The sequence below is a fragment of the Mytilus trossulus genome, chromosome 11 (assembly GCF_036588685.1).
Source record: "Mytilus trossulus isolate FHL-02 chromosome 11, PNRI_Mtr1.1.1.hap1, whole genome shotgun sequence".
NCBI classification, from domain to species: domain Eukaryota; kingdom Metazoa; phylum Mollusca; class Bivalvia; order Mytilida; family Mytilidae; genus Mytilus; species Mytilus trossulus.
The window spans coordinates 23,993,573-24,014,429 of NC_086383.1; the positions used below are offsets into that span (position 1 = coordinate 23,993,573).

Consider the following 20,857-nt stretch of genomic DNA (forward strand, 5'->3'; position numbering starts at 1 on the left):
CATGGCGTTTGTAAAAACTGAGAAGTTTCTACGCCGTTGTATTGAATATTCAATTATTATGTATTTTTGTCAATAAATTGTAGAATAACACCTTATGCTTTTTGCCAACATGTCAGCATGAAATCCATTCAACCTGATTCATGAGTGTTGTTGAAAACATGCTCGAAATGCTTCATTGTCCATAGAAATGTAACAAGGCAATTTTACTGACAGCAATTATCAATCATATATTTGCGATGAGACTTATCCTCGTAATCCATAGGTTGCTGAAACTATAGAAAATAGTTTTTCCCTTAAATATCTGTTATTTTACATCATTTTATCATTTGATACTTTCTAGACAGGAATCATCGTAGAGAAATTCTAACATCTATATTTTAGTTATCCACTTTTGAAATAAGTGATTAATCTACCAGCGAGTTTTGTTCTCTCGCGTGAGTTTTGTTCTCTCGCGTGCTGACAAAAGTTTTGTTTGATTTTAGGGGATTCACGTTGTTTTCAGATAATTTTAGCTCGCTGTTCGGTGTGAGCTTAGGTTCCGTGTTGAAAGTCGTATGATTTGACCAATAATTGGACTTGGATGGAAAGTTGTCTCAATGACCCTCATACCACATCTTCTTATTTTTATATAGAACACATTAAGCAACTCAGATATAGATAAATGAGACATAACTGCACAGTTGATGTCGTTGATTGGTTTCTATTATTCAATTTGTTTTGATTCATATGGGTTTGTACATATTTTTATCTTTCACGTTTTCGTATGATAAAACGCAAACGATTTTCAACAATTAGCTTACTCAAACCGTTACTGTTAATACGGTGAATATAAGTAGGCTATAAACGACACAAACATTACAAAATGTTATTATTTCAAACGTGAAAGATAACACCTTATAAAGTTAATATTGTTAATTTTTAAAAAGTGACATTAAATATACATGTAATATACAAGTACGATTCAATATACAAGAGTGAGACTAACGTTGGTGTATAGTCTACTGTAAACTATAGCATACACGCGCGGTAATCTAGTATAATACGGTACACTAGAGAAAGCATGATACGGTACACCATAAAGGAAGCATAATACGGTATATAACGTAAAAATATATATTTCTATAAAATGCTCCAGTTTTTTTTATAAACAAGTATAATTGTTTTTGTTATTCATATTTTGCTGAATTTTTTGAATTTCCAAGCATGTTTCCAAATGTGGGATAAGCAAACAGTAGAATGAAAGAAATAAAATATTCCTAGTGGTACGGAGATATGCGTGAAAATAGTCCATGCTTTTGCGCCATAAAACTCCAGTTGTTGCGGATTATGTCCTGCTTTTTGAATTTCAAACGTCGCAATAAACCATAAAGAAAAGTTACACAATAATAAGAATGTAACAAACTCTCTTCCTGGTTTTGATTTAACATGATTCACATTTTTCGCAGATAATCGTAATCCAAAAATCATAAAAATAGTTTGCGCAGTCGCAACACATATCATCAAGATATGAACGATAATCATTAAAACACCTTTAGTTGTGTCTTTGTAAAAGAACGCTGAGATTAAACTAAACATTGAAAACATGTACAGTCCCGTCATTGATACTAAAATTAGTGTCTCTTCAAGCATATCTTTTGTCTTCCAAATAAAATGAAGATTGCGCATGCTCACTGCCGCACCAATAATTGCCGCCATTGCAAAAGACAATATGATGATTTCTGTTGAATGTACAATAATGGCGGTATGTTTTGCATCCGGGTCATGCTTACTGATGACGTAAAACACGATCATACTACAAACCATGCCAACGAACACAAATATTCCTAGAAAAAGTCCTCTACTGGAACCCGAACAATCCACGCTCATTTTATGTCTCTGTCGGTTTTCTTCTTTGTCTTCCGATTCACTGATAACCAGTTTCTCTTTCACTCCTATGTTTTTCCACATGACATATAAAATTCCTAAAAAAAAAGAAGAAAAAAATATTAAAATAATCATTTTCAAATGATATTAGGGGCGCCGTTTGTCGTGCTGTCTAAGCAGTTCATTTTTTGTATAATTGTCATGTCAGCACTTATATTTTGACTTCGAACCATGCTTGTCACAGTTACATTTGTACATTCCGATTCCAAGTTCGATTGACTAGGAGTGCCATTTACCCAAATTAGTGAAGGTGACTGACCTGTTACATAACAGTCCCACTTAAAGAAGTTCTGCTGAAGAATTTACCTCGATTTAGATAAAAACAAAAAAAACAACAACTATGCACTAACCTGCACAAATGACGCTATATTCTATACAGAATGGATAAAGATAATGACTGAAATTCATTAACATCCCTCCTATCATGTTACTGTAGCGACAGGAAAACTCAGTAAGCGGAAGTCTGATATGAATAGATTGGTGACTCACATCGGTCATGTTGCTGGATTCTGGAATAAAGTCTTAAAAATTAACATAAAAAAAATACTACTATTTTATACAGTGATGGTTAGTAGCAGGACAAGTAACTTACACATTTGATACTAGTATAGAATTAGGATGATATTTTATGCAGATTAAATTGACACTATTGTTCAATAGGCCAATGGAATGATTATCGCGGACGATAAGTGCAAACTTACATTGTAGCAATAGTTTTCTATTTTATTTCAAGGTCAGGGTTATAGGCACTTGTCTCATAATTTTTCGGTCGATATATACCTTGATATATAACACAGTGTTGAATTAAGGTAAATAGAGAAAAAAAATGAGACAAGACTGAGTGCCTGTGGTAAGAGTACAGGAAATAGGAGTCGTAGATTTTGGTAAAAAAATGCATATAACCTTGAGTTGTTAAACTTTAGCTGGATATCCAAAAATTGAATAATATTTTTATCTCTTAAATATTTTCTGAAATATTACTGAAGGAAATTTTCAAAAAATAGGTGAACGTTTTCATAGAAAGCACCTGTATAAAAATGACAAAGATGTCCTTGAATTGTCGTTAGATAATCAAATCTCTAAATAACAAATCCATAAATTTATTACAAAGATGGTGTCTTCCTCGAATGCCAACATTTTATATGGTACCTATTCCTTGAATGCCAACAAAAATATTTCAATAGATGTTTATATAATAACAATAGGTGTTTTTATAAGTATTTAACTGTTAAAAATAATTAATGAACTTTAGAGAAATGCAACATTTTATCACTTTCTCGTAAGGAATAATAGAAAATTTTAGGGGTAAAATTATTATGAATTTAAAGAAATAAAGAAAATTAAAATGTTTCATTACTTTAAATAAAAAAAAATATGTTTGGAATGAATATATGTTAATATTAACATTAGAAATATTGAAAAAATAATGATATTTTAGTTTAATAAAATTATTTAAACTAAATAAAGGTTATAAGTGATTTGTTTAGTTCCATATCAATTTAAATATTTTATTATTTAATATAAACTATATGAAGATTTCAGTTGTACAAATAATGAAATTAAAAAAATAATTAAGGTTATTTGATAACTTCTAAGCGGGAAACTCTACAAAAAGTTTCAAAAATTTCATGAAATATGCTAAAAAGAATTCAGATGATCTTTTTTTTAGGAATCACTTACAATAAAAAAAAAAGTGTAATTGTATAACCAAGAAAAGTATCCTGAACAAACTGAAATAAAAATAGTAATCAAACACATATACAAAGTTTCAAGAAATTTAATCAGCAATATGGAAGGATATTACAGCACACACAACTATAGAAATATTGAAGAAAAACACCTTCAAAGTCCAAAGAGTCTATTGTAGAATTTGTGTAAACTGGAATCCTTACAGTCCTGACTTTGTGATGCAACACTTTTGAAAGTTTCATTTTAAGAGAATCCATATTTGTTCAAGCAGGAGCAGCAAAATATGATTTTTTATAACTTAACAAACATGAACTATATTTAGCTACCTGTATTTATCTATTTGTTAAATTAGTATCATAATTGTTTTGATAAGCATGCACTTTTGTTGTGATAACTACTTGCACCTATTCCTTGAACGCCAACATAATTTTACAGGTAAATTGTCGGGTTGGCATTCAAGGAATAAACCACAAAGATATGTTGTTCATTCATAAATAACCGTTTTAATAATGGAAAATAATCAATAGGAGTCTTTGACAAAAATTATGACATAGCCCATTTACTGTACATTGACCTTAAAAGGTGTATATTTTTTTTTATTGTACTAACATATATTTTGTCAGAGTATATATACACAGAGAAATTGTAATACTGTTGGATGATATTTTTGTACTTAAGATATGATTAAAATCGATGTTGCTTTAAAGAAAGCTTTGATTATATGAGTGAATTAAAAACAAGTAAAATATACATTTGTAACAGCAGATATATACTATAAACATATATGTATAAGGACTCATACTGATTGCAATTAATATTTTCAACAGCAAGTATTTCTTAAACTTGAAATTTTATTTTTGATGTTACTTGTGTATACTACATGTATACTACACAGTTTACGGTCACGCAATATCAGCAGAGTTATTTTTGTTGTTGTTGCCATGTTGGAGGTCTACGTGCACAAGTCCTTCATAAATCAGCCACATGCAACTTCTTTTACTGACTGATATATTTAGCCGGTATAGTGTGTGTTAAAGAGAATGATTATATTTAATTTGTATGGTACTATCACAGGGGCAGATCCAGCCATTTGTAAAAAGAGGTTCCCAACTCAGGATAAAAAGAGTGTGTTCATACTTTATGTCCATTTAAATACATTGATCGTTCAAAATAAAAGGGAAAGTTCTAGTCCCCGTAAGCCCTGGATCCGCCACTGCTTTCCCTATATTTACAATCCCTATATTAACAATCCCCATATTTACAAAACCCATATTTACAATCCCCATATTTACAATCCCTTTATTTACAATCCCCACATTTTCAATCCCTATATTTACAATCCCTATATTTACAATCCCTATATTTAAAATCCCTATATATTTACAATCCCTATATTGACAATTCCTATATTCATAATCCCTATATATTTACAATCCCTATATATTTACATACCGTTATAGTTACCTTGCTCAAGCTTTAGTTTCTGCAGTCTCTGTTCTGCGATTGTTTCTGCAAAGGACTGCAATGTTTCCATGACAATAGATCTGAACCAACTACAGATGTTTGTTGCAGCCATGTGCATAAAGCCAAATCTTGCTATTGATCGAGCTTTATACACAACCATCTGTAATATGTAAAAGGTGAAATCACAAAAATGCTGAACTCCGAGGAGAATTCTGAACGGAAAGTCCCTAATCAAATGACAAAATCAAAAGCCCAAACACATCAAACGAATGGAAAACAACTGTCATATTCCGGGCTTAGTACAATTATGCCTTTTTCTATGTAGAAAAAAGTGGATTAAACCTGGCTTAAAAGCTAGCTAAACCTCTCACTTGTATGACAGTCCATGTATGAACAGAACAAACTTGCATTATAGGTAAAAATTTAATACATTGCATATTTAGAAATATACAATACTAAATGACTAATTTTTTAAACACATATTTTATGTTTTATTCCTTAATTAGCATGTTTAAAATTAATTTTGTCGTACGCGCGTGCAGGTAACAGGCTAAGGGTATCAATATTTTAACGAAACTGAAAGCTACTGCTCACTGATGAATGTTGATACCCGTCCCGCCCAGGAAGTACGTAAGTGTTGAATCAACCATACAGATGCAGTATTCAAGATGAGGTTAAAACCTTATTTAACTGATAAAAAGCATTGTATATGTTTCATTACATTTGCTGAGGGCAAACCTTAGTTAGAGAAAGGACACAATATATTTAGCAATGTCAATTTACAAAGGGCCTCAACTCAGGAACAGAATAGTAAAAGTGACGCCAACCATTGTAAACTTGATCCGTGTTTTGTGATATTAAATAAGCATTATGTATAGGTTTCACGACATTTTGTTGAGGCTAGATAAAGTTATAGAGTGGAAACGAAAAATCAAACGATTTCTATATTTGTAAAGGGGCATAACTCATGAACGGAAAAGTGACACGACCTTCATGTAACTATGTGGTTGTTGTTATTGGTTTTGGTAGGTGGCTTACAAACAAACCTAACTATGAACTTGATCTATGTTTTCTGGTAAAAAGCATTATTTTTTAATAAGTTTTATAACATCGGTTGAGGCAAATTAAAGTTAGAGAACAGAAACAAGTTTTTGGGGTGTTCGGGACGAAAGGACGGATAGACATGGATATTACCCCTCCGCCTCAGCTACGACAGAGGCATAAACCCCGCCATGAACAACATGTATGGAAACACTATAATCATATGTTTGTCTAATTTGTTTTCCTTTTACATAAGTAAACCTGAGTTAAGGGACAGAACTCTTAAAAGTCTTTTGGGTACGTTTTTGTCACCGTTTCTCATTAATATATTTTCAGCTTCTAAGTAACACTGATTATTTACCTCTGTGTCACAAGTGTGTTAAAAACAATGACAGTTCCTGAAATAAAGGTCTACCTGAAAGAAAATGTAGCTGAGGACCAGCTCCGGGTGCGGGATTTTCTCGCTGCGTAGAAGACCCATTAGTTGCCTTCGGCTGTTGTGTGCTGTTTGTTCGGATTGTTGTCTCTTTGACGTATTCCCCATTTCCATCCTCAATTCAGGGGCGGATCCAGCCATTTTAAAAAATGGGGGTTCCAGCTATGTTCTACCATTCCAATGCTTGATCGGCCCAGAAAGGGGGGTTCCAACCCCCGGACCCCCCCCCCACCAATGCAATTCTATCGCTCACCTTTGAGTTTCTGAAAATGAAGAATAATTGTGAAAAGGTAAAGCATGGTTTCAGGACAGGTCTGATAATCATACTCCAGGCAGCACATGGATCGTTAGAATGTGATATCTCCAGGAGCTGTCCAATGTATAGACCCTCTAATATCATACAACCTATTCCAAACACTGAAATAGATAAAGATATTAACAATGCATAGGCCCTCTAATATCATACAACCTATTCCAAACACTGAAATAGAGATATATATTAACATTGTATAGACCCTCTTGTATCATACAACCTATTCCAAACACTGAAATAGAGATAGATATTAACATTGTATAGACCCTCTAATATCATACAACCTATTCCAAACACTGAAACAGATATAAATATTAACATTCAATGCACGAATCACAGATTTTTACAGCAAGAACAAAATGAACGTTACGATTTTGATGTTGTTTTGTTTAACATTGGAAAGGGAGAGCAGTACTTTGAAAATGCAAATGAAATTGAAAATTTTGGTAGGAAATACAAGAAGTAGAAATAAATGTGTCTATTACTAGTCAAGATTCAGTGGTAGCTGCGGAATCGTAGCTCTTGGGTCAACATGTCATTTTTTTACTATTTGCGGACTGTCTATGGCCCTTTGGTCCTCAAAAAGTTGAAAAATAACATAAGAGCTACGGTTCTGAAGTTAGATTAAGTGGAAGTTTTTTGTTGCTGTATTATATCTTATTTTGGTTTATTTCATTTTATATTGTTTTGTACAAATTTAAACATTTATCATGTCGAGGCCTTCATAGCTTACTATAATATTTGTTCTTGATTTTCTCATTGTTGGAAACATTACCGTGATCGCTTTGACGGATATAAAAACGATCTACTTTCTGTTTTAAAAAAAACGTTTTGATTCCTCTGGGTTTTTTTGTCGGATCAATACAATTTATCAACAATTAAAGATTGTATCTTACAACATGTAATTGGCTGATGTTATAATTACCAAACCAGAAAATAAAATGGAAGATAGTCAGATCGTAGTAAGAATACCTTGGGACATTGGATAGTTGTATTGGTACAAATGTATGTTTTTCTACTGCACAATTAATAGATACATTACCCACTGCACCAAGTCGAAGATAAAAACTTGCAGCACTTTGTTTCATTGTGTTGTTAAAAGTAATTTTTCGTCGTTTACTGCGTGAGATCTGACTCCAGGTATCTGGCAGACAATTTTCAGTATCTGGAGATGATGGTCCCAGACGTTTTTTGCCTCGCTCACTCAAACTTCTTTTGAGATTACCAACAGCTACGGGAGAATCGTGCAGAAGGAACATGTATATATAGATAATAAAGCAGATACTGACTGCATACAGATATATGTAAAATACCTACAAATAAAAAAAAAAACTTATTATCCATTTGTATAGTTATGGATTCACTTCAGGCGCGGAATATTACAAAAAAGTCATATAAAATTAACTACATGTACACACACTATGAAAGTTTTAAAATGCATGATTATTCGATTCACTTTGACAACGGAATTGTCCCACTAAAAATAAAAGAGTTACTGATTGACTTTATATATTCTTATGTGGACTTACAAAATGTATTCATTGCGTCACATTTAAACACTTTGATTTCATCTATTTTTGGGAAGAAAGTAGTTGAAATCAGCCTATCAATCCGCTTTTATGTTCATTTGCATGCAACGATTTGTAAGTGTATTAAATGCACCGCTGTATTCATAATGCGTCATATAAACCATAAAACAGTTACATGTATCTGTTCTTGAAATATCAAAGTTACAATGTACAATTAACTGTCTGACAAACAGTTAGAGAATATGTACACAGTTAAATAAGATATATAAAAAATAAAACCAACAACATACCACAAAAGCACGTGACGTGCATATTTGTCTCAACGGCATCATGGAATCCCCCACCCCCCCACCCCCAATATATGAATATTGCATAATGCTTACTAATTATCTAATTGTACAAAAATTGTTGTTAGAAATTTCATATTTATTGAAATAAAACGAATGTTGTCTGTGTAAAATAACCGAAAATCAAAAGTTTATAATTCTATTTTACGTCCAGTAGCAAGTATTTCATGCAAATTGAGGGCATAACTTGATTTAATTTATCAAAACATAAAAATTATTTGAATATAAAAAATGGAATTAACTTTCAAATTGTACTTATTTCATCAAACGTATCTTATACCATTCAATTATTACAGAATGTATATTTTACCTCAAAGGTGATATGTCTAACATAGGAATGAACAAAAGTTTCTGCAATAGGAACGACAGAACCAATCACAACAAGCAAAATACCATACAGACCGCTTAGGATCAAGACAAAACTGTCCCTGAAATCATATGAAATATTTTTTTTACATTATTTGACTAAATATGGTTATTTTGTCGGTGAACGCCTTTGAATATAAACCAAAGTGCATTTGATTCTAAGACAATTAAAATATAGTTATAAATAACATGCATGTTTCAGACAATTACAGAACTAGGTCAAGTTTACTGTGAGAAAAGGTTGCGCAGAATTATAGATTATCGTTGGTTATCTCAACGAGATCGAGCAATCGAGTTGAGATCACCAATGATAATCTGTTTATCGCTATTTTACATTTGACGATGTTGTCAGTTTCATGACCATTTCATTAGCAAAGCCTCGTGAGTTCTTAGTTTCTAGCGATAATATTCCATCTCAAGCGAGTAGCATGATTTGAATTATCACAATAAATGATCAAAGGAAAAATGTACAAAATAGCGATAATACAATAATACATGCTGTTTCGTGATGATACCCGTATATGATTAAATTCAGATTCTAATATGACGTCCTTATTACGCTTTGTAAACAAAGCCGTGTTCTAATGAGCATAAAAAATATGTTTGACACATGCGCACAAACTTACTGTGTATATTAACGTTATTTTCATCGTTATCCTTTAAAATGTATACATTTAAGCAGTTAGCATAAACTTTTATTATATATTTTTATAAAACAACATATATTTAACCTGCTCGTAGTTTTTAAACTAATCAAATATGAAAATGTAATGCATAGACTCATCGGGGAGGGAATGGGAAAAGCCAAACATTTTTACGGTATTTTCGTACGCTTCGACCTATAAAAATACTGTTTTTTCCTATTAGAATCGAAATAATTCCTTCGTGTCATGCTCTATGCTCATTTTAACATGGGAAGGCATTATATTTGACCACATTTTACATCTCGCTAACGCTCAGTGTAAAATATCGACAAATATAATGCCTACCCATGTTAAAATGAGCATAGAGCATGACACGAAGGAATTATTTCTTAAATACAGCAGTAGTTTTTTTCGCACTTTAACTACGCAAATTCAACCTTAGAACACGGATGCCAATTTCGCAATATCATTTTCTATGTGCAGTGGACCGTGATATTGCGATCAAAACTCAAATATGGCATTAAAATTAGGAAGATCATATCAAAGGTAACAAATGTACATGTACTAAGTTTCAAGTTGATTGAACTTCACCTTCATCAAAAACTACCTAGACCCAAAACTTTAACCTGAAACAGGACAAACGGACGAACGAACGGACACACAAACGAACGAACGAAGGAACGGATGCACAGACCAAAAAATATAATGACCATAAATGGGACACAAAAAAATAAATACATTAAACGTTCAGGTGTATTCTCAGATATTAGATTATTGTAAACTTCCTCCTCTCTTCGGAAAGATTTGTTTATGTCTTTCTGATATTAGAATTCATCCGCGGTTTTTATAAATGTAAAGTAGTCCAAATAATTATGACGTCTTGAAAGGCTATTATAATTTTTTTCTTGTAAGGCGTCAAAGAAAAAAATTATAATAGCCTTTCAAGACGTCATAATTATTTGGACTAAAATGTAAAGCTGCATCCTAGTTTGCACAGGATCCGACTAAGATGAAGAAGATGTCTTGAAGAAAACAAGGGAGTTACTGCATGATACACTGACTGATGGAAGGTCAAATAAAAACACTATAACCCCCTGAACGAAGATTTTCACGCTTCATACAATTTGATCGTCGGACAACATTTTAACACTCAAACAATATGACCACAAGGAGCATTGATTTCTTTAATTTATTAACCAACTAAAACTTGAATTGTTTTACATTGTCTTATAGGGGCCTTTTATAGCTGACTATATGCGGTGTGGGCTTTGCTCATTGTTGAAGGCCGTACGGTGACCTATAACTGTTGATGTTTGTGTCGTTTTGGTCTTTTGTGGATAGTTGTTTCATTGGCAATCATACCACATCTTCTTTTTTTATAAGTATAGTATTGCCAAAAATGACTGTTTATTAAGAATAAGATATTTTCTGTAAGGGCCCTGTTTTTTTTGTAATGGCCCTGTTTTTCTGTAATGGCCCTGTATTGATACCCAGTTTTTCTGTATTAAGCCCAGTTAGGGTTTATAATAAAGTTAATAAAATTAAGTTGTAAAGAGTATAATACATTTTTGTATTCAATATAATTTAGTATCCAGCAACAAACATAAAATAACATATCAAAGGGTCACTGTTCATTCTGTTTTTCAATAAATAACTTCTTTCAACTTAATATCTTGGATATTTGGTATATTTAAAGCTTAATCATGGTGATTAAATTAAACTGTCATTTTAAGAGTAAGAGCATCAAGTTGTCAGCAACACAATCATACACTTTTGTACAGTTAGTTAATAAATGTATTAAGCAATGGGTGTTTTTGTAAAGGCCCTGTTACATATATGTCCTCGGTCAGTAATAATGGCGTCGGATCACTGTAATGGCCCTCAACGGTGCCTCGGGCCATTACAGACTTCCTCGACCATCATTACAGATTTTGGACAAATTACAGGGCCATTATAAAAACACCCATTCATTAAACCTATAATATTGTTTGGATTTTTTGGTTATACTAATTTTGTATTATGCAGAGTTGTAAATTGAGATTAGTGGTTCGTTCCGATTATAAACAAATTTCCATGGAATGACGGTCCTTTGCATTAGGTAGAAGGCAGGAGCATTGGTTAGCCCCGAAACACAAGTTTTAATACATGTATGTTAGCCCTATACATACAAAATAAATATATATACATACTTACAACAAGCTAGACTGATTTTTCTGTTGTTTTTGTTCTGATGACAGAAAGATATCTTCCGATCTTACAGAGGCGGTTTCAAATATGTCGTCATTCATATCGCTGTCAGATTCTGAAAATAAAATATTTTCAGACTTTTCACGAAACCTTTGAAACTTGATGTAGTTAAATATATATAGAGATCATTATCGATGAGTCTAATACTATAAGAAAATAACGATTTTGCACTGGTCTAGCTACTTGAGTTTGGGACTTTCCTGGTCAAATTGTTAACAAATAGACCAATTTAAAATGTTTTATTTTACTTTTATCCTGAACAGTTGAAGTGCGAAATTATTGCTAATTGTTAATTGAATATTGAATTATTGATACATGTAGATTATTTCTTGATGAACGTTCAGGAACGTTAAAAACTAAATATTTGAAAGCCGAGGATGTATAAGAATTACGAACCGAAATAGCCAAAAGACGCAGCTAAACCATCAATACAACATTATGGTAAGTATATGTACTAGTATATCTCATCTATATTTTTTTTCGTTGGTACATGTAGCTTTCTCGTTTTTGATCGTTGACTTATTTCCTTATTTGATTATGAATTTCAACTGCGTATTTATAATGCTTGTAAAATTAATACAACTAAAAATAAAACATAAATTATGTCACTATATCTGGTTGTATATACATGTCAACAGTTACTGAAAATTAATTATGATTATTAGTACTAGTATATATTAACCGTGGTCTTTAAGTCTTAGACATACGTATTGTAAATAGATTATAATTTAAGACTTTCAAATCGGCTTAACAAGGTAATACTTCAACTTCTATTAGACAATATACAATTAGGAGATGAGTCATGATTGCCTATGTACATGTACTGACGATCTAAGATAATGTAGACAACTAAAGAACACTTCAGACACGGACATATCCAACGAGTAGACAACTAAAGAACATTTCAGACACGGACATAGCCAATGAGTAGACAACTAAGGAACATTTCAGACACGGACAAAGCCAACGAGTAGACAACTAAAGAACATTTCAGACACGGACAAAGCCAATGAGTAGACAACTAAAGAACATTTCAGACACAGACATAGCCAACGAGTAGACAACTAAAGAACATTTCAGACACGGACATAGCCAATGAGTAGACAACTAAAGAACATTTCAGACAGAGACATAGCCAAGGAATAGACAACTAAAGAACATTTCAGACACGGACATAGCCAACGAGTAGACAACTAAAGAACACTTCAGACACGGACATAGCCAATGAGCAGACAACTAAAGAACACTTCAGACACGGACATAGCCAATGGGTAGACAACTAAAGAACATTTCAGACACGGACTAAGCCAACGAGTAGACAACTAAAGAACACTTCAGACACGGACATAGCCAATGAGCAGACAACTAAAGAACATTTCAGACACGGACAAAGCCAATGAGTAGAAACTAAAGAACATTTCAGACACAGACATAGCCAACGAGTAGACAACTAAAGAACATTTCAGACACGGACATAGCCAACGAGTAGACAACTAAAGAACACTTCAGACACGGACATAGCCAATGAGCAGACAACTAAAGAACATTTCAGACACGGACATAGCCAATGAGTAGAAACTAAAGAACATTTCAGACACAGACATAGCCAACGAGTAGACAACTAAAGAACATTTCAGACACGGACAAAGCCAACGAGTAGACAACTAAAGAACATTTCAGACACGGACAAAGCCAATGAGTAGACAACTAAAGAACATTTCAGACACAGACATAGCCAACGAGTAGACAACTAAAGAACATTTCTGACACGGACATAGCCAATGAGTAGACAACTAAAGAACATTTCAGACACAGACATAGCCAAGGAATAGACAACTAAAGAACATTTCAGACACGGACATAGCCAATGAGTAGACAACTAAAGAACATTTCAGACACAGACATAGCCAATGAGTAGACAACTAAAGAACATTTCAGACACGGACATAGCCAACGAGTAGACAACTAAAGAACATTTCAGATACGGACATAGCCAACGAGTAGACAACTAAAGAACACTTCAGACACGGACATAGCCAATGAGTAGACAACTAAAGAACACTTGAGACACGGACATAGCCAATGGGTAGACAACTAAAGAACATTTCAGACACGGACTAAGCCAAAGAGTAGACAACTAAAGAACACTTCAGACACGGACATAGCCAATGAGCAGACAACTAAAGAACATTTCAGACACAGACATATCCAACGAGTAGACAACTAAAGAACATTTCAGACACGGACATAGCCAATGAGTAGAAACTAAAGAACACTTCGGACATGGACATAGCTAATGGGTAGACAACTAAAGTACATTTCAGACACGGACATAGCCAACAAGTAGACAACTAAAGAACATTTCAGACACGGACATAGCCAATGAGTAGACAACTAAAGAACATTTTAGACACAGACACAGCCAACGAGTAGACAACTAAAGAACACTTCAGACACGGACATAGCCAATGAGTAGACAACTAAAGAACATTTCAGACACAGACATAGCCAACGAGTAGACAACTAAAGAACACTTCAGACACGGACATAACAAACGAGTAGACAACTAAAGAACATTTCAGACACGGACATAGCCAATGAGGAGACAACTAAAGAACACCTCAGACACGGACATACCCAACGAGTAGACAACTAAAGAACACCTCAGACACGGACATAGCCAACGAGTAGACAACTAAAGAACACCTCAGACACGGACATAGCCAATGAGTAGACAACTAAAGAACATTTCAGACACGGACATAGCCAATGAGTAGACAACTAAAGAACATTTCAGACACAGACATAGCCAACGAGTAGACAACTAAAGAACATTTCAGACACGGACATAGCCAATGAGTAGACAACTAAAGAACATTTCAGACACGGACATAGCCAAAGAGTAGACAACTTAAAAACACTTCAGACACGGACATAGCCAACAAGTTAAATATTATACACACAACAGGAAGGGACCGAAAATACACCACCGTCTATAAACGGAAAAACTACATGTAACAATAGGAAACCAGAAATCTTTCTATAGTAAATGTTTGTCTAGAAATTCCTTTTGCAACTGAAATATCTAAACCTCCAAATAAATAATTATTGTATGATGTTTTATATAATTCAGTCTGCTTTTATGCTTCAATGTTGGTCAATGTATCCATTAGAATCTTATAATTCTCTATATCTAAACTCGCATCTGACACATGCACAAGTTGGTTCAGAAGAAAATGTCTGTATTTTGACTTTAGTTACATTTCTCTAAATACAATTTTGTATACAACAACTCTGCCCTTGTACTATTGTTGCATATAGTAATTGAATTAGAATAGATAAACTGGCAAAGAGAATATGTTATAGGTAATGCATATGTTAAGGTTTTTCTTGTCGTAGAACACCCCAAAAGAAAAACCTTAAAATATGCATTATCTGACTTATATACAGTTAAAAAATATTATTTTTTATAAAGATTTGCAAAATTTAGTATCCTATATTACCGACAACACTAAAGTGGGATATTCCTTTCTAATGCGTTCAGGTTTTATTACGCCCTACGGCACATTTAGAATGTGAAATAAAACTCACTAGTAAATCTAGATATAAACCTTTTAAAAAATATTACCCATACACAATAAAAATATTACTGTAACTGCATGAAGTAAGACATAAATGTATTGTTACCATTCGATAATAGTCTTTTGAATAGCAATACAATTTATTAACAGATAATCAGGATATAATTATATACCCTCCGCACCCGACCCTTTTCTGAGTTAGGTTAATGTTATTCAATAGAATATAAGATTATCTTATTAGTTGATCATTTGATAGAGTAGAAGGTATACATAAATTTTAAAAAGTTAAGAACTGACACAAAGATGATAATAAATACATGTAGGTCACAGTATGATTTCCTATTCAGCGTTTATCGTCCTGAATATGCATGAAATATATGCCACTGGACGTTAAGCAAGCAACCAAAAATCAACCAACCTATTGAGTGTGACTCAAAATCTAACACACCAATATGTTAAATCTGGCTATTTCTTTATAAAAGTCTATATTAATATTCATCGCACATATATGATAATTAAATGTTTCTTTATTGTAGCGATAAATTAACAAAACTTCACGCGTTATTTGTTTCTAAAATTATAATGCGGGCAATGCAGGTTTCTTTTACATCTATCATCGATTGAACTTTAAAATATAAATTTCCATGCAAACCGGTAACAAAAAACTATCAGACGAATGCAAATTTGAAGTAAATTATAGATTGCATTTTTATCAAGGAAAATAATGACCTCACACAGGTTATTATTTTATGCCTTTGAGCATATTTCATTGAAACATGGTATCGTCCGGGTTGATTCTGAAAAAGAATGACCTGTCGTTCTGAAAGAAAATAACTCCATATAGGTATATAAGGAACAAGAACTGCCTCGGATATACTTTTATAAAACAGTTATCAAACATACCAAAAGTTTCCGCTTTCTGAGAGCCGTTTTGTATTATTTAAAAAACAAAAACAATAGCAAACAGCACATAATTTACAAATGAAACGGAACATTTATAAAACAACGTGATGATATATAATAAAAAACAAAGCACGTGTAATGTAAAATAACTACTAGAAACATATAATGGGATAGACCCGTCTGGTAAAAATCAAACCTCTCAACGCTTTTCTGATATGTCTTGTGAGTTAGCTTTTTATGTGTTTTGTCTATGTCTTTTTTAAAGAACCAGCTGTCTAGGTTGTTCATTAGCATGATGGGTTTTCGAAATAAATAGCTGCAATAGTTATCACAATATAAAACATATCCATTATCAAAACATTCTTTTTTTAAATTTAAGAAAGACATCAGGAAACGGGAGCGCTGAGAGGTTATATTTTAATCAGACTGGGGATTGACCAGATACAGTGGAGTATTATGCATGCAAGCAATACATTACCATATACATATGTAGTTACGGTAACATCTAGAATGCTAAGAACTATTGAACATTGTCAAGACAACTAGCCTACATGTATATGTAAATTACCATAACAGTTTTGCTTATTTACCTGAGCCTTTTGAAACGAATCTTTGCACTAAAATGACAATAGAAAATGTAGACGTTTCCAAATGTATAATGCCAATATCGAAAAAATAACTTCAAAGTTTTATAATATGTTCTAGCAACTATTCTTTTTTTCACAATGTAGTTTCACTGTGAGTTTCGATTTTCTTTAAGAAAATTTTTATAACGTTTTTCCTTTATTTAAACAATACTTGTGGTTTCTCACTTTTGTAATTTACGATAAAATTGTCGGCGCCTACAAAAAAAATCCAAAATGCCATGTCATTGGAAATGTCTAGTCTTGCCTTAAAAATATTGATTAAGACAAATTGCATACAATAATATGCCCTCACTCGATACGAGTCAAAATATGAAACCATTTTTAAAAAAAATACTCCCTTTTATACTTTTAGTTTTTACTGAAAATATAATAAATTACCTCGGCCTCGTGAGTAACTCAGTGATGCTATACTTCCAGATCCGTCCTGTTTTTTAGCTGGTGGTTTTAAGCAAGGTTTGATTGTACCCTTTATAAATGACAGATGTCTCACTCTCATGAGATCGGGATGTTCCAGTGGTGTTTTATCAGAAGCTAAGGCAAAAAAAAAAATATGTTTATATATATATGATACTGGTTATTATTTTCTATACTACATGTAGGTGTTATTTTAACGCAAAACACGCTCATAAGATAACAAGACCCCCCCCCCCAAAAAAAAAAAGAAAAAAAAAAGAAGAAAAAATGCTTAAGGCGATATTAGATCCCACATTTTAATGTAAAACCCCATCTTTTTAATTTAAAAACCTATGATTAATTTAAATGTGCTAGCTATATTTTGAGAGAAAGCCAAAAATCGATTTAAGAAAACAAAATTGAGTGTTTGCTAACGTCCAATTGCAGACATTACAATACATTTTACGCCGAGATCAATTTACAATCATGAACTTAGGTAATAATGTTCTGCAAAGTTTGTTGACAGGAATGAAGAGCGGATGTTTTGCGTGCCACTGGGGAAAGATGTTGACGAAATGGACGGACATGTGACCTAGAAACAGATTTAGAATACCAAAATTACGCTTTATGAATATGCTGCTTCCGAAAAGCTTTTCTGTGTTTATCTGCCTAGGAACGTTCATACCCAAAAGTTATTTAGGGCAAGAATGTATAAATACACGAATAATTAACCGTAGAGCTATATACGACACAAAAGGGGGACACAAAAGCATTGCAAAATCATTTATACATGTTATATGATCTTCCTTTCCAGAAGGAGCTGTAACTTTAGTTTCTAAATAGTTTTTGCGTGAATCAACTGATGATTTACACACACATTGCTCAAGTGTTGAATTATAATGAAGTTGCAACTGTGACTATTATACTATTATAACAGTCCGAGGTTGCAACTAGCTCATGGACAATTACGTAGTCAAGGTTTTTTGTAGTATTAATTTAACCAAATTTGTTTATACTTTTCCCCAACGTTTTGTATCAGGTTTACTGATAAATATAAAAGAAAAGATGTGGTATGATTGTCAATTAGACAACTCTTCACAAAAGACCATATGACACAAAAATTAACAACTATATTGTATAGGTCACCGTACGGCCTCCAACAACGAGCAAAGCTCATGGCGCATAGTCAGCTATAAAAGGTTCCGAAATGAAAAATGTAAAACAATCCGAAAACGAGAAACTAACGGCCTAATTTATGTTCAAAAAAAATCCACAAAGAACAAAAACGATGTACTATTATGTAACACAGCAATATACGACAACCATTACAGGCCCTTGGTAAAGGACAGACACATACATACAGAATCTACCCTCCCCTAACCTGTGACAATGGTTTAACTAAACAAATAAAAAAAGGCTCGATTTGAATGGAAATACACCTAACAAAAACACAGAGTGGACATGGTCGGGTACTTGTACGCCAAACAACTAAAATACAGTAAGTGCATATTTGAGAGTAATCGGAGTTTCTGACAGCTAGTTCAAATCTACGGAGCCCTGTTGGTCTCACACAGATTATAAAGTGTCTTTTAAAGTCCTGCGCTGAAGATGTGTAAAGTATAGCGCTGGAGATGTAAAGTCAAGCGCTGAAAATGTAAAGTCTAGCGCTGGAGATGTAAAGTCCTGCGCTGAAGATGTAGTCTAGCGCTAGAGATGTAAAGTCTGAGCGCTGGAGATGTAAAGTCCAGCGCTAGAGATTTAAAGTCTAGCGCTGGAGATGTGAAGTCTAGCGCTGGAGATGTAAAGTCCAGCGCTAGAGATTTGAAGTCTAGCGCTGGAGATGTGAAGTCTAGCGATAGAGATGTAAAGTCTAACGCTGGAGATGTAAAGTCAAGTGCTGAAGATGTAACGTCTAGCGCTGGGGATGTAAAGTCTAGCGTTTGAGATGTGTAAAATCTAGCGCTGGAGATATGCAAAGTCTAGCGCTAGAGATGTAAAGTCAAGCGCTGGAGATGTAAATTCAAGCGCTGGAGATGTAAAGTCTAGCACTGGAGATGTAAAATCAAATCCCTTTCTTACATCCTTATATTTGTAACACGCTATAAAACACAATTTTACATTTCTAGCGCTAGACTTTACATCTTCAGCCCTTGACTTTACATCTCCAGTGCTTGAATTTACATTTCCATCGCTTGACTTTACATCTCAAGCGCTAGACTTTATATCTCCAGCGCTTGACTTTACATCTTTAACGCTTGACTTTACATCTCCAGCGCTAGACTTTACACATCTCCAGCGCTAGACTTTACATCCCCAGCGCTAGACGTTACATCTCCAGCGCTAGACTTTACATCTCCAGCGCTAGACTTTAGATCTCTAGCGCTTGACTTTGCATCTCCAGCGCTAGACTTTACACATCGTCATCACAGGACTTTAAAAGACACTTTATAATATGTGTGAGACCAACAGGGCTCCGTACAATTCCAATAACAAATCATGCATCAGAGACACTAATTTGTGAGCCTCCATTGAAATCGGTTTTCACTTTTCCAAAGATTTTGGTCTTATTTGTTAAGAAAAACACTCAAAAGTACTGAGGTTTCAAACTGTCGTTTTTCATTAAAAGTAAATACAGTTTCAAGTAGACACAAATATCTAATTCGTTTACATCCTCGTCCTCTGGTCTCGGCAGATATTTCATATATTGACAAAAATACCATGTCTTTCTATGTTGTTTTTAGTACACAACTTATTATTTTACTATACTGTTCCCATCAGGATATATCTCCAATTTGTAATTATACCATGCCTTTCTACTCCTTATTTTAGTGCAAAACTTATCATTCAACTAAATCTGGAAATCTTACCGTTTCCATCCGAAAGACATGTTGCACTGCTGCATCGACGAAGTCCTTGTCGTCGTATGGGTATCTGGTCAGCCTCTACCTCCGACGACATGTCATCCTGCAAGGAATACATCCAGTACAATACTAATTTGAAAGGAGAAATGAAAAGAATAGTCCAAATACCAATGACCCGAAGTATTATGTCAAAACACACTTAGCTGAAAAATACCTTGAACAAAAATATGCTAGTACGAAAACATCCAGTAAAATTATATTTGAGAGGAGAAATGAAAATAAAAGACCAATGACCCATATATGATGTATATGTTAAATAAATATAAACTTGATTGAAAAATATCTTGAAAACAAATACTTATGAAATACTTACTATGATTTAGTTTTCTTGGTTTGTTCAATCTTTAAAACGTATCATGTGCAAATATGAATGTTATTCGAAATTTAACTTGAAAATAAATTTTTTGAGTTAA

The 20,857-nt window shown here is 33.4% G+C and overlaps 1 protein-coding gene across 1 annotated transcript; it reads right to left on the bottom strand.

Moving 5' to 3' along the window:
* Positions 1-1,170: 1,170 nt before the first annotated feature.
* Positions 1,171-20,481, bottom strand: LOC134689871 (proton channel OtopLc-like). The gene is made up of 9 exons (XM_063549840.1): positions 20,391-20,481; positions 17,509-17,661; positions 11,946-12,054; positions 9,053-9,170; positions 7,909-8,179; positions 6,807-6,970; positions 5,077-5,236; positions 2,274-2,432; positions 1,171-1,961 (listed from the first exon to the last, which is right to left on the bottom strand). The coding sequence occupies exons 1-9, from the start codon at positions 20,479-20,481 to the stop codon at positions 1,171-1,173; spliced, it is 2,016 nt and encodes a 671-aa protein (XP_063405910.1).
* Between the last annotated feature and the right edge of the window lie 376 nt (positions 20,482-20,857).

Excerpts from the sequence above, each read along its gene's own strand:
- LOC134689871 (XM_063549840.1), bottom strand. The coding sequence starts at position 20,481 with ATGTCGTCGGAGGTAGAGGCTGACCAGATACCCATACGACGACAAGGA. Across the intron at positions 17,662-20,390 it reads ATGTCTTTCGGATGGAAACG|CTTCTGATAAAACACCACTG; the intron begins GTAAGATTTCCA and ends TTTTTGCCTTAG. Across the intron at positions 2,433-5,076 it reads GAAACTAAAGCTTGAGCAAG|AATCCAGCAACATGACCGAT; the intron begins GTAACTATAACG and ends ACTTTATTCCAG.